General features: G+C 41.4%; 1 protein-coding gene across 1 annotated transcript; it reads right to left on the bottom strand.

Annotated features, from left to right (window-relative positions):
- Positions 1–1256: 1256 nt before the first annotated feature.
- On the bottom strand, positions 1257–7541 carry snw1 (SNW domain containing 1). Its single transcript, XM_072450322.1, has 13 exons — positions 7528–7541; positions 6989–7166; positions 6318–6575; positions 6122–6228; positions 5908–6012; positions 5736–5805; positions 5586–5651; positions 5388–5504; positions 5173–5317; positions 4306–4408; positions 3137–3254; positions 2866–3023; positions 1257–1487 (listed from the first exon to the last, which is right to left on the bottom strand). Exons 1-13 carry the CDS (start codon positions 7539–7541, stop codon positions 1295–1297), a joined length of 1632 nt encoding a protein of 543 aa, XP_072306423.1. The 3' UTR covers positions 1257–1294.
- Between the last annotated feature and the right edge of the window lie 6558 nt (positions 7542–14099).

The raw sequence follows: 14099 nt of genomic DNA, 5'->3' as shown, positions 1-14099 counted from the left end.
TGCCACTAGTCGTACTGTGACAAAAATCAGACCCGCAAATACTCGAAATGTGTGTAATAATTCAGAAAATAAAAATCCTGGAGAATAAAAAGTGGAGATATTATTGCATTTCCTGAAACATTTCATAACACGGTGTAACATACAACTGCAGTTGACTGGACTTTTGATGTGCATGAATTAATCCACTAAGAACTATGACGAATCTGTATCTATGGCGATCTGAGTCACAAGATCACAGGATGCAAAAACCATTTATACAGAAACATACTCAAACTAAATACCGTATTTCCTGGACTACAAGGCGCACCTTTTTTCATTGTTTTGGCCAGGGTGCGACTTATACTTATGTGATATTTATTGTCACACTTGCAACCACATTTCATACTCCAGTGCAACTTGTTTTTTCTTCTCTATTATGCATTTTTTGGCTGGAAAATATGGTAATTACATGCAATAGACTCACAATTTACTCCCAAATCTTTATACCACTAAAATAATGACTTAAAATATACAGCCCTTGTTTTAAATGTATCCATATTGCATTTTTTTTAAAGACAGTCATTTTTTACACTTCTACCAATCTGATCTGTAACTTTGCTTATTGGCGTCGGCCGGTCGTCTCTATGAAGATATGAAAATACAAAAGACATGACATGATGTTTATTCCACTGGTGATATTGTACGAGTATCATAAAGCGTGTGATCTTTCGTCTGTTACAGGGGAGAATGCACACATTCAGGAATAATTACAGAAAACTTAGAATCCATGCAGTAGTGGCATAATTTGTCCAATCGATTTCAAATCAAGAATGCAACAATTTGTGAAGAAAACCTCAATTGTTATTAACTTAATGGGTAGAAAGAAGGCGGCGTCGACAACAGCGTCTTAAGTTTTGTGCCTGGTAGAAACATTGAATTTACTTGAGAGGTAGTTAAAGTTGCATTTGACCGTTTATCTCCAATGTAAGTGTGACAAAGGACTTCAATTACTTTAATTTATAGAGCAAATCAAGCCGCTTATTCTCAATTCAAAATCCAATGAACAAATCAAAGACGACACCAGTGGTTTCATATCTACATTTTACATTTACTGTCTGCATCCTTAACACATGTACCGGGAATGACACAAGGAAAAAAAATACTAAATGAAAAAGGTAAAATAGGCTTCACAAATGACAATAAGAGGACTCATTTCTGATGAGAATATTAAAACTTTTCCAGAGTGGAGAGAGAACGCCTCCCGTCTTCTCACGGCCCCCCCACAGGCCGAACAGGACCCCGAGTGTGGAGGTCCTCACTCCTTCCGGCGTTTTTTGTCGTGGTAGTCGTCTTTGGAGCGGCCGCTGGTGGAGGGCCTCTTGGAGCCTCCGTGCTGCTTGGCCTCCTCCAAGAACTTGTCCAGACCGAAGGGATCCTCCTCGAACTGGACCGGCCCCCCCGGTCGGCTCTGGCTGTCCGCTCCGGTGAAGCCTCTGTCTGGTACAAACCTGAGGAGACAACGGTCCCATTTTAATGACTAAATCACTTTCAGATTTTCATGTCTAAAACAATGATGTGAATGCTAACTGGTAAGAGCCGCGTTAGCACTGCCTGTTAAACAGTTCCAATTTTCATTTATTAATTTCCGATAGATTTTTATGTCATGAACTACAAGTCCCAGAATCCTTTGCAGCAGCAAAATTACTGACATCTCTGCTCTACTTCAATATCAAAATGGTGATAAAAATATTTATGTCAATAGAATGCAACTTTCAAGACAAAGTATTTGTAGTTTCTTCGGATTACGCTAAAACTACCAATATTCAGGAAAGGCCCATACTTTTCAGGATCAAGACCTGTTCAAATCAGTATCTAGTTTAGTATCACGATATCCATTTTTTGATAAACATACAACACATTGAAGTGAAGAAAAGCCCCGGGTGACTCCAAAATGGTGAGTTTAGGATATGTGGTGATTAGCTTTAGTTTGCTCAGACAGTTCAGTTCTGACATTAAATTCTTGTTTTTACAGTTTGAGTCCTGGGTTTGTATAACAGAGGTTATAACCTGCAGCAGAGTGGCTTAAACATATGGGACAGGCCTGCTCTGCTGCTAGAGCACAGGAGCTCCTGCTGGGACCTGCTGTGTCCCAAAAAGCTGGAGTGACCTAAAATCTTTCAGGATATACAAGTAGTTCAACAAAAGGTTCGAACAAGGGCATTTTTATTATTATATTCGTCATTTGTTTTAATGTTTTTATAGTCAATATAGTGTCCAGATTCAAGAGCAGCATACTCTCAAAAGTTCTGACATTTTGGGGAAATCTTGTCAAATTTACACAATGTGATCTAAAAGAGTACATTTAATTCTAATTCTGCAGAAAACATCTTTGGAAATGTATCTGAACCCCAGCGAAGGCATCTGTAGGTGTGACTGACACGTTAGAGTTTAGATTCTTGGCCCAAGCCCGATATAACGCGTTTCCTTGCTCTGGGTGCAAAGCCGTACTGAGCAGGTGTATTTGCATGTGTGTTTTGCGCGGGCTCTTCCTCTCTATACAAAACCTTTAACTCCCAAGTCAATGAAGTGACCAAATATGTGACATGAGAGCGGGGCTGATACACTGAGCAAGGAGACACACAGATGCCCTCCCCGAAAGAGCAAAAGGAAGGGACGAGAAACACAACACGCCCTCTCAGAATGTAAAACTCTGCATACAGACTCGGTTTAGCCAAATAACATAACTCCAGGTCTGTGTGTGTGTGTAAGTCAGGCTGTGCCCAGTCATGCAGGGAATGAAGCAGGTTCTGGGTCTAACAGTACGTGCAGGGGCAATCCAAACTAATACACAAATTCTAGTGAGCACAGGGTATTGAAAAGTGTTACCTGTTGCTGCGCATGAGTGAGTCCAGGTCATCTGCGTACGCATCCTTGTCGATGTTCTTGCTCGGCCTGTAGATGTTGGACGCCATGTTTTTGTTGCTGCGGAATGGCTGGTCGTAAACATTGTTCGCGTCATCCTCGCCAAAACCACTGTCCATGCCCTGCAATTATATGTGAATAAAACGAGTTACAAATACAGTAAAGGGATAGCAGGCAGTCAAATGTTTAGTCCCGACTTGATTATGCTTAAGTTGAGCGTTTGAAGTGTTCTGACCTTGCTCTGGTTGAAGAGGCGCTGGTCGTACTGGACGTCATTGGTGGTGCGCGGGTTGGGAACTCCCAGAGCGATGAGCTCACTGATGTCTCTTTCCTGGTCTCGCTGAAGCTTTGACCTGATTAAAACAAAATCAAATGTAATTAGCCTTGACCAAAAATGATAAAGAATAGTACATTTCTTTACTGCACTTCTTGCCCTCGCTGGCCAGGACACTGGTAAGAGCCGCGTTAGCACTGCCTCTAACCTCTTTCAAACACTACTTCTCAAAGCTGAGCACAGTTGGAAAAAAGACCAGATTTTAAGAAGCCCGTAATGTCCCCATTTCAAAACGATATCAGTACAAACAAAGGGAAAAAAATATTTCAGGAGAACTGCAGATTTGGGGCATTCTCAGCAGAGTAACAATCTAAAGTACATTTGAGTTATATTTAAATAAATAAAAAAAATCTCCACAACAACATAAAGTTATACAAGTCAGGATTGCAACCGTAGTTTTTATTTTGTAGTAGTCTGGGAATCATCCAATTTCTGGACCGTAAAAGATTATAATTGCAAAACGGCAAAATCATCAAAGACTTCTTTCTCAATCCTTCAGTTAACACCAGTGCTTTAATTAAATACTTTTAAGTGCTGCATGTAACCGCCACCAGTGACACTTTTTAAATCACATTATAAACCAAAAAAGTTTGAACTATGAGGACAAAACGGTTCTAGATAGAGAATATTTACAGATAGTGTATTATTGAGGAAAATCAGAAATGGTCTGTTATTATTTGTAATAAAGTGTCTTTTTAATATGAGTTTTAGAGTGTGTATTTTGCAGATTACCAAAATACGACGATTACTTTTTATACTCACAATCAGTCAAGAATTGTTGCAGCCCTAATATAAGTGCTGTGTTACTACTAGTTCTTTAATTGTTTGAGCCATAGTTCTATAGCGCTGATACAGCACTGCTCAGGCCTTCTTGAAGACATTTTGTTATTGTAAGCCACATTCTTTTTTTAAACATCTTGGTTCCCTTTTCTCCAGGCACACACAAGTTCTCTCAGAAGAATTTCTGCCAGCAGCACCTGGATCAGAGCAGACTCCTGCTGGGTTTGTTGAGCATTAATGTGAATTATTCAGCAGGGAGTGGTGGGTAAGATCAGTGCGTGTGCGGGCACCTCTTATCGGGCGCTGCTCTGGAGATGTTCCTGTCGTGCTGCCTCTCCTTTCGTCTGTCGTAGCGGATCTCGTCACGGTCTCTGGCCTCACCGTCTTCCCCACCTGCCACAAAAGAAAAAATGTGTTTGCATAAGGCAGAGGAGAGGCAAGAATGGATACAACAAAGTTTCAGCTGAAGAGAACACATGACATCAAACAGAAGACAAAAAAGTGATAGCCCCAGAAGAGCAGTTTGAGAATATTTTGAGAGCATTTAATACAGTTCTGAGCTATGCCAGCCATGATATGCCAGATAAACCGATACAGAGCAAACTGTCACTGCTCTGCATTTACTTTTGTAGCGATAAAGTAGTTTAATGACACGTACAGTAAAAAACTTGTATGGCTAATTAATATTTTCTTTATTCAACAGCAGATTTTATTTTCAACTTATATTAGGTTATTTTATCATTGTTCATTGTTTTATGTTGCACCGAATCATCAAAGCAAGTTACCATCTTTGTGAATTCTGATCATTGACAATGGCAATAAACATTTTCTGATTTACTATGCAGAGCAGTGCAATGTATAGATGCTTATGTTAATAGTGGTTTAAAATCATGTATTTGGTGAAAATGGTCCCAAAAATAACGGCATGTTTCCCGTGTTTAACTGCTCAAAGATTACTCCGCTGCTTTTCATTCATTATTGTAGATCATGATGCAGCCTTTGTCTTTTATAATTGAAAGATACAGCACTAAATATACTCTCGACAGTCGAAGTGTAGAAAAGGTTGATCACAACGGTTTCATTGCCGGTATGATTTTAAATAAAAGAGGTGATTAATTGTGGAAAATGTGTCTGGTTCACATTGAAAAAGCCTTTACCTCCTTTGTCTCCGTGACTCTTAATGCCGGCTCTGCGATCTCGGGCCATCTGAGCGAGCTCCCTGAGTTTCTCCTCCTTCTTCTCCTTCTCTTTTTGAGCCATCTTCTTCTCCACCTGCGCTCTCATCTCCACCGCTTCTCTGGCCTGTAGACACACAACACAAACACATTTTTTTGGGAAAAGTTCTTGCAGTTGATCAAACGCGTTGCGTTACCTTTCGATCCGCAATGTAAAGGGCCTCAGCCAATTTAGCAAAGTTTTCGTTAATATGTACAGTTTGAAGCCCTCGGCCATCAGCTGCCAGACGTTTGTCCAGGGGAATTGTGTAACCCTACGAATGAGATCATTAAAAAGGTTATTGTTTTTTGAAAATAAATATCACTTCATTAAGTAAATGCCAATAATTCCATACCTTTGCGTTCTTCCAGTTTGAAATACATGGAGGAATTTTCCACTCCTGCTGTTCCTTTACTGTCATCTATAAAAAAAAATCATATATAGTTAAAATAAATTAGTGTGGCATAACAATCAAAAGGAAGAGTGACACAAAAATCTATGATACCTTTCTGCTTGGAGAGTGCATGACTGGGGCAGGAGGTGACGGTGGTCCTCTGGGAATCTTTTTATTAATCCTAAACCACAAAAGATGATATATGAAGATTAATGCCATCTTCAAATGAAGATAGAAAATAACACAAAAGTCATACATAACAAAACACGGTTTATTTACATACTTGAATCGCGGCGGCTCCATTGGATCCTTCTGCATCTCCACCATTCGAATCACGCGTTGTTTGGCCCCTGAATTAAAGGCCACACCTTGCTGAGATGGGGTGTATCTATTGAAACACACACAAAACTCATCAAAGGGACAATTGACAATCTAGATAAATGAAAAGTGCAATACGGTGGCAGTGAGAGCCAACTCTACTAATAATGACACAATACCTGATGTACTGTGCGGGCGCTAGCTTGTCCGCTGCCCTCACTGGCATGGCGGCAGCAATCTTTTGGGACACAGTTTTGCTCAAGGCGTCGCGGGTCTTTTCTGTCAACTGCATAACAGATAATATAATAAAACTAAATTGATACAGAAAATTCAGACGATGCAACAATCAACACAAAACACTGATTCGCGTCTTACCTCTTGTACGACCTCCTCTTCTGGTTTCTGTAATTCTGCAGCCTCCTCATTTAGGACTTCTTTTGGGAGGAGGTCTGTGTATTTACTGAACACCACTTTGTCTTTGCTCTGTCCTTGTCTGGCAATGGCGTCGTATTTAATCTTCCCCTCTGCGTCCACTTGCACGGCGAGGGCGTTAGATGTCTTTTGCTCGCGGCCCATCTCCATGGGAAACTGGGCCATGTGAATCTCGGGGAAAGCACCTCCATCTCCGAAATCCTAAAGACACAAGATAATTTATTGTTCTTCTGTATTCAATGACATGTTTAAGATGTCATCACATTATTCTACAGGCCTGTACAGTGTTGCTTGAAAAGGGACTAGTGTCAATCAATCTGCATAATCAATATAAAGCAGTAAAATTAAACTTAAGACACTAGTATGAGGTATATTTTTTCAATAAGTCAATTAGTCAAACAACCAAATATAGAACTGAAGGATTCTAGAGAGAGAATATTTAAGAATCAAGAGTATTATTGATGAAAATAGTTTATTCTCTCAAGGCATATTGATTTAATAACACTACTACAATATGTATTATAAAAAAGGTATTTTGCCATGCGTTTCATAGTTTGGATTCCATGGGATTTGACTCATACCACATTGAAAAACGTGACATAACATCAAGTTACCTCCTGAGCCCGGGGGACCCAGCCCTTCCTCAGCCTGTAAGAAGGCGGCTCTCTACGGGACGAAACCAGGGCCGTGGAGTAGGACTTCTGAGCCCGCTGCCTCTCCTCGGCCTCCAGCTGGTCCTGGGACAGCTGCGTGGGAGCCGGCAAGAAGCTAAGCAAGGCAAGGATAAGATGTTAGCATCACAGTTAGCAGCCAACACGTTTGCCAATTGTGATTTGTAAGTTTACTGTGGTACGCTTGATACTTGGGTTATTCAAATTAACCCGCTAAACAATGAGCCCACAAATACTAGTGTGACATGACAATATAACTGTGAATAGTGAGCATCGATGACGCGATCACGGCGATTGTGGTGCTAAGCTAACTTGCTATTGCTAAGTCTCTAGCTTTGAACGCAGAAATAGGATATATCTAACCCATGTACAGGTTGAAGGTAAAACAATACGGTCACCGTCACACCAGAATCACAATGTAAGATCACACTAGGAAGAACAATCATTTAAGAAATAAACAAAGGCCTCGCGGTGGGACTTACTTTGCCAGCGACATCTTTGCTTTTTTTCGTATAAGCTGGACTGAGCATGCGCAGTTGTGAGCTTTTGGCAACGGCGTCACTAAGTATAAAGTCTCGCGTTATTACAGCGGCAAGTTTGTATTTTGAAGGTGCGATACGTGTTTGCGTTTAAGATAAGATAAGATAAGCCTTTATTTGTCCCACAATGGGGAAATTCTAGTGTTGCAACACAAAGTAGGTACAGAAGTAATTCATAAAAAACAGATAACTTATTAAAAAAACATAAAAAACACTTATAGAAACGCTCTTATAAAACTCTTATAAAAACCTCTTATACTATATAATAATAGCAATAGTGACACTCTTATTTACAGCTGTTATATGGACAGAGAATATTGCACCAAGATGATTGACATGTCTATTAATGGTAGTTGTGGGTGTGAGGTTCCAATCAGAGACAGCGCAGACAGAAAAAGCAGTTTGACTGCAGGTACTTTTCCTGAAGGAGATAATGCAGTCCCCTCTCTGCTTCTCTGGTTCTTCTGCGGCTGCTGGTTCTGATGTTAATAAACTGTGGTGGGGATGACAGACCATGAATGATTTTATACTAAAAACAGACATTTGCATATTTGTTCTCCAAGCTGAGTAGACTGTGTTTGTTTAGTGTGGGGCAATGGTGAGTGTGGTTTGTTTTTTTGTCCAGGATTTTGACAGTTTGTGAAGTGATTGCAGAGGTTTCAGTGTTGTGGCATTAGCCAGTGACCAGGTGGGTAAGCAGTATGTGATGTGAGATAGAATCATTGAGTACATGAACATTTTAGCTAGCGCCTTGTGTGGACATTTGGTGGTGGATGAGTTTGAAATTGCAGGGATACAATTTTATTTTGTTACAGATTTTATTGATGTGTAATTTGACCATTTTTAATCTATTGTAATGCCAAGATATTTGAATTCTGGAACAATCTGCGGTCGTTCTCTTGAAACAAATACTGTTATGGCTGGGTCAGTATGGGGAGTGTTGGATTTGGTGAAAACCATGCTACTGTTTTTGCAGTATTTCATTTGAGAGTGTTCTAACCAGGATGAGACTTGAGTCATGGAGTTTGTGAGTGCTTCTGAGACCTTAGAGATGTTATTGCTGTGTGTGTAGATTACGGTTTCATCAGCGTACATCAGAATGACGACATTATTGCAAACAGAGGGGAGATCATTAAGACAGAGGAGGGACAGAGGTGAAACAGAGGAGGGACAGAGGAGGGACAGAGGAGAAACAGAGGAGAAACAGAGGCTGGAAAGAAGAGAAACAGCGGAGGGACAGAGGAGAAACAGAGGAGGGACAGAGGAGAAACAGAGGAGAACAGGGGAGGGACAGAGGAGAAACAGTGGAGGGACAGATAAGAAACAGAGAAACGGAGGAGGGACAGAGGAGAGACGGAGGAGGGACAGAGGAGAGACAGAGGAGAGATGGAGGAGGGACAGAGGAGAGACGGAGGAGGGACAGAGGAGAGACAGAGGAGAGACGGAGAAGGGACAGAGGAGAGACAGAGGAGAGACGGAGAAGGGACAGAGGAAAGACAGAGGAGAGACAGATGAGAAACAGATGAGAAACAGATGAGAAACAGAGGGAAGACAGATGAGAAAAAGAGGAGAGACAGAGGAGGGACGGATGAGAAACAGATGAGAGACAGAGGAAAGACAGATGAGAAACAGAAGAGAGACAGAGGAGGGACAGAGGAGAGACAGTGGAGGGACAGATGAGAAACAGAGGAGAGACAGAGGAGGGACAGAGGGAAACATGTGAGAGGGACACAGAGGACATGTGAGAGGGGCACAGAGGACATGTGAGAGGGACACAGAGGACATGTGAGAGGGACACAGAGGACATGTGAGAGGGACACAGAGGACATGTGAGAGGGGCACAGAGGACATGTGAGAGGGGCACAGGGGAAATGTGAGAGGGACACAGAGGACATGTGAGAGGGACACAGAGGACATGTGAGAGGGACACAGAGGACATGTGAGAGGGGCACAGAGGCAGGCTGACCCAATCCTCCGCAGCTCTTTAAAATGTATTTATACATACTACACACATTATAAATTAGACATAGGCAATGCTAAAAAGATGAGTTTTTCATTTAGACTTCAAAACATTGGCCTCATTTCAAAACGTATATCTTCTGGAAGGGAGTTCCACATCTTGGAGTTATAAAAAGAAAAAGAGGCTTCACCATGTTTGGTATATACATGAGGCTTCACCATGTCTTCCAGACATACAGAGTCCTAACCAAATCAAATGTTGCAGCTACAATTTTACAAACAAAAAATAAATATTATGGGTATTACATCAAATTGTAGAAAGATATTCGGTTCAACAGAAATTTTTTCTACAATGGAACTCTCTTGAACTAATGAGGGATTACACCGATTTATCAGGTGAAATTATTTTATTTATTTATTTGATGTGGACAATCACATTGGTTGACCCAAAATGCTGTGTTAGTGTTATAGCAGTGTTTCCATAGGGGGCTTTTAAACAGATTTAGTCCAATCTCTCATGCATCAGTGGATATATTTACACACACACATAAATCTGATCATTATCAGAGTCCTGGAGTTATCAGATTATTGGAATGGAATGTGAACAATTACATCTCATGAGAATAATCTTCTTTTGGAGTTCTTTCGGATTGTTCACAACTGTGCAGGTTTAACAAGGAAAATTAAAGCCGCAAGCGGCATCCAACGGCCCTCGCGGGCCGCCGGCCTTCCGACTCTGCTCTCTGCATTTTACAGAGATGGCGCTAACGCAATTGTCTAAGAACTAAGACAGTGACACATTGGACATGTACAATGCTGTGCTTAACCAGTGCAAATGAACACAAATGTCGGTCAAATGTGCAGCTCCAGCGCACAGAGACCGTGACACTTGGAATAAAAATATGGATAACTTTTGATGCTCCGCTTGTGTAGATTATTTTCCCCAAATATGAGCTTGATCGAGCTATTGCCCACAGAGGAGTTCATTAAAGTGTGAAGCATAAATGTGAACATTTCAAGGATTTGGCGTTTTTCCCATTTGTGACATATATTTGCGGGTCCGCCACACAAAGACCGTAGCACTTAGAATCAAAATATGGATAAGTTTTGATGCCCCGCTTGTGTAGATGATTTTCCCCAAATATGAGTTTGATCGGACAATCGCCCTAGGAGGAGTTTGTTAAAGTGTGAAGCGTAAAAATGTGGTGATTTGAGCGATGTTGCGAATTTCCCATAAGGATAACATGGGATGTTTCTGTCATCGCTACGGTTACGCCGTACAAAATATGACTTTGGCTCTCATACTTGTATGATCAGGATGGCAAATTAGAATTTTGTGCAAAATATCATGTCATTTGGAAAAACTCTATTGTTTATAGGCTACTCTGAAGGCCAAATAGTCAGAATTCTGGGAAACGTTTGCGGCTCCGTCGCACAGAGACCGTAAAAGTTATCCTTAAAATTTGGATAACTTTAGATGCCCCACTTGTCTAGAGGACGTACACCGATTTTGAGGTTGGTGGGCAAAACGCACTAGGAGGAGTTCGTTAAAGTGTGAAACATAAAAATGTGGTGATTTGAGAGATTTTGTGGTTTTCCCATAGGGATAACATGGGAGGTTTCTGTCATCGCTACGACTACGCCGTAAAAATTAAGGCATTTGTCTGATTGGCTTTTGTGATCGGGATGGCAAAATAGAATTTTGGGTAAAGTTTAGACAATTTTGGTAAAACTAATTTTTGACCTTCAATGTTAATTTAAAGGTCACTCTGTAGGGGCCGCTATCGCGGCCATTTCAATTTTGTCAGCCTAAACTGGTCCAAACTAGAAAGTTTAACAACTGATTCAAATTTGGTCCTAATCGAACTTGTTTTGATCAAATGGGAGCAATTTTTAGATCTGCAATATTCCAAAATAAGTTGTCCAACTTTGCGGCTGCGCCGCACACAGACCGTAAAAGGTATCTCAAAAAATTGGATAACTTTAGATGCCCCACTTGTCCAGAGGACGTCCGCCGATTTTGAAGTCGGTGGGCAAAACGCCCTAGGAGGAGTTCGTCAAAGTTTGACGTGAACAAAATGGCTAACACAGCGTGTTTTCATTTTCAAAGGAAGATGGCGGCCATAGGGTAAGTCTGGGGGCGTGGCCACAATAATATTTTTTTTTTGTCCTCACAAGAGGAATGCGTGTTCCGAATTTCGTAGCTCTACGACAAAGTTGACCTCGGGGCGTCTCCCATAGGCGCAATGTATTTTGACTTTTGTCGGTGGCGCTGTCGCGCCATTTTTTTACGAAAAAAAAAATGGCCCAGAAAAAACAAAATTTTTCGCCGATTTTGAATTTTGGGTAAAGTTTGGTGAGTTTTTGAGCATGTTCAGGGGGTCAAATTAGAGCTCAAAAAGCAGAAGAACAAGAAAAATAATAAAAAATATAGCCGCAAGCGGCAATGATCGGCCCTCGCCACGCCGCCGCCACACCGCCGCCACGCCGCAAGAGGAGGGGGCGCTAACGCGCCCCAATTGTCCTTTTATTACGCCTACTGCTGAATCTGTGACGCTGTCACATCTTCTCCCCTTTGTTTTACCATCAAAAAGCTATTTTATTTTGAATTCTTGGCAAAATGTGCGGCTTTGCCGCACAGACACCGTGACTCTTTGAATGAAAATGTGGATAACTTTTGATGGTCCACCCCTGAAGATGAGTCCCACCAAATTTCAGGTTAATAGGGCTGACGCCCTGGGAGGAGTTTGTGAAAGTCTAAAGTGTAAACATGTTCTGGCGATTTCCCCATTGGAATAACATGAAAGGTTTCGGTCATCGTTGGGCAACGCCATAACAATTATGACATGGGTCTCATTGACTTTTTTGATGGGGATGCTAAAATTGAGTTGTGTGTCAAATTTCATATAATTTCGCAAAACTAAACATTTAACCTCCATATAAAATCTGTAGGGGGCGCTGTGGCGCCAAATGAATTTATTTCACTTCAAGTAGGTTTAGGGCAAAGAGTTTAACAACTGATTCTAATTTGATGCAATTCGGACTTTATCTGCGCAAACGGCAGAAATTTTAAATATGGGAGATTTCTGAAATTTTAGTTACAGTTTGCGGCTTCGCCGCACAGAGACCGTGAGAGGTATCAATGTAATTTGGATAACTTTTGATGTCCCACTCCTCAGTAGCATTTTCACCAAATTTCAGCTTTTTAGGGCCAACGCCCTGGGAGGAGTTCGTAAAAGTACGACGTTTGGAAAAACTCCAAAATCATGTTTAGCCATTTTTGAAGCAATATGGCCGACATTTGGTTGGGCGGACGGCGTTGCCGTAATAATATTTTTTACTTCTCTTGTCACCATCTACCTCTGCGCCAAATTTCATGATTCTACGATCAGATTTTTTTTGGGTCATTTCCCATCTCTCAATGCATTTTTGGTACATTTGGGGGCGCTGACGCGCCAATTTTTTTAATTTTAGAAAAGGGAAATAGCCAGAATGTAGAGAGGCACGATTTTTAGAGGTGTGCAAATTTTTGTGACTTTTCGTCAATGTTCACTGGGTGAAAAATAGGGGGGTTGGTCCCGAGAAGAAGAAGAAGAAGAAGAAGAAGAAGAAGAAGAAGAAGAAGAAGAAGAAGAAGAAGAAGAAGAAGAATACAGCCGCAAGCGGCAATGATCGGCCCTCGCCACGCCGCCGCCACGCCGCCGCCACACCGCCGCCACGCCGCAAGAGGAGGGGGCGCTAACGCGCCCCAATTGTCCTTTTATTACGCCTACTGCTGAATCTGTGACGCTGTCACATCTTCTCCCCTTTGTTTTACCATCAAAAAGCAATTTTATTTTGAATTCTTGGCAAAATGTGCGGCTTTGCCGCACAGACACCGTGACTCTTTGAATGAAAATGTGGATAACTTTTGATGGTCTTGAAGATGAGTCTCACCAAATTTCAGGTTAATAGGGCTGACGCCCTGGGAGGAGTTTGTGAAAGTCTAAAGTGTAAACATGTTCTGGCGATTTCCCCATTGGAATAACATGAAAGGTTTCGGTCATCGTTACGGCAACGCCATAACAATTATGACATGAGTCATTGACTTTTTTGATGGGGATGCTAAAATTGAGTTGTGTGTCAAATTTCATATAATTTCGCAAAACTAAACATTTAACCTCCATATAAAATCTGTAGGGGGCGCTGTGGCGCCAAATGAATTTATTTCACTTCAAGTAGGTTTAGGGCAAAGAGTTTAACAACTGATTCTAATTTGACGCAATTCGGACTTTATCTGCGCAAACGGCAGAAATTTTAAATATGGGAGATTTCTGAAATTCTAGCTACAGTTTGCGGCTTCGCCGCACAGAGACCGTGAGAGGTATCAATGTAATTTGGATAACTTTTGATGTCCCACTCCTCAGTAGCATTTTCACCAAATTTCAGCTTTTTAGGGCCAACGCCCTGGGAGGAGTTCGTAAAAGTACGACGTTTGGAAAAACTCCGAAGTCATGTTTAGCCATTTTTGAAGCAATATGGCCGACATTTGGTTGGGCGGACGGCGTTGCCGTAAT

Source organism: Eucyclogobius newberryi, unplaced genomic scaffold (assembly GCF_026437365.1).
Source record: "Eucyclogobius newberryi isolate DKJ021-1_F unplaced genomic scaffold, fEucNew1.0.hap1 SCAF_1, whole genome shotgun sequence".
Taxonomy (NCBI): Eukaryota; Metazoa; Chordata; class Actinopteri; order Gobiiformes; family Gobiidae; genus Eucyclogobius; species Eucyclogobius newberryi.
Note: the sequence above shows the minus strand (reverse complement) of the source record. Positions and strands in the feature narration are given on the sequence as shown.

Bases quoted from the DNA above. Each gene is read 5' to 3' on its own strand.
- snw1 (XM_072450322.1), bottom strand. The intron at 6,576-6,988 runs GTAACTTGATGT...TTGTGTCTTTAG, and splicing joins GGGTCCCCCGGGCTCAGGAG to GATTTCGGAGATGGAGGTGC. The intron at 5,652-5,735 runs GTATCATAGATT...TTTTTTTTATAG, and splicing joins TGCACTCTCCAAGCAGAAAG to ATGACAGTAAAGGAACAGCA.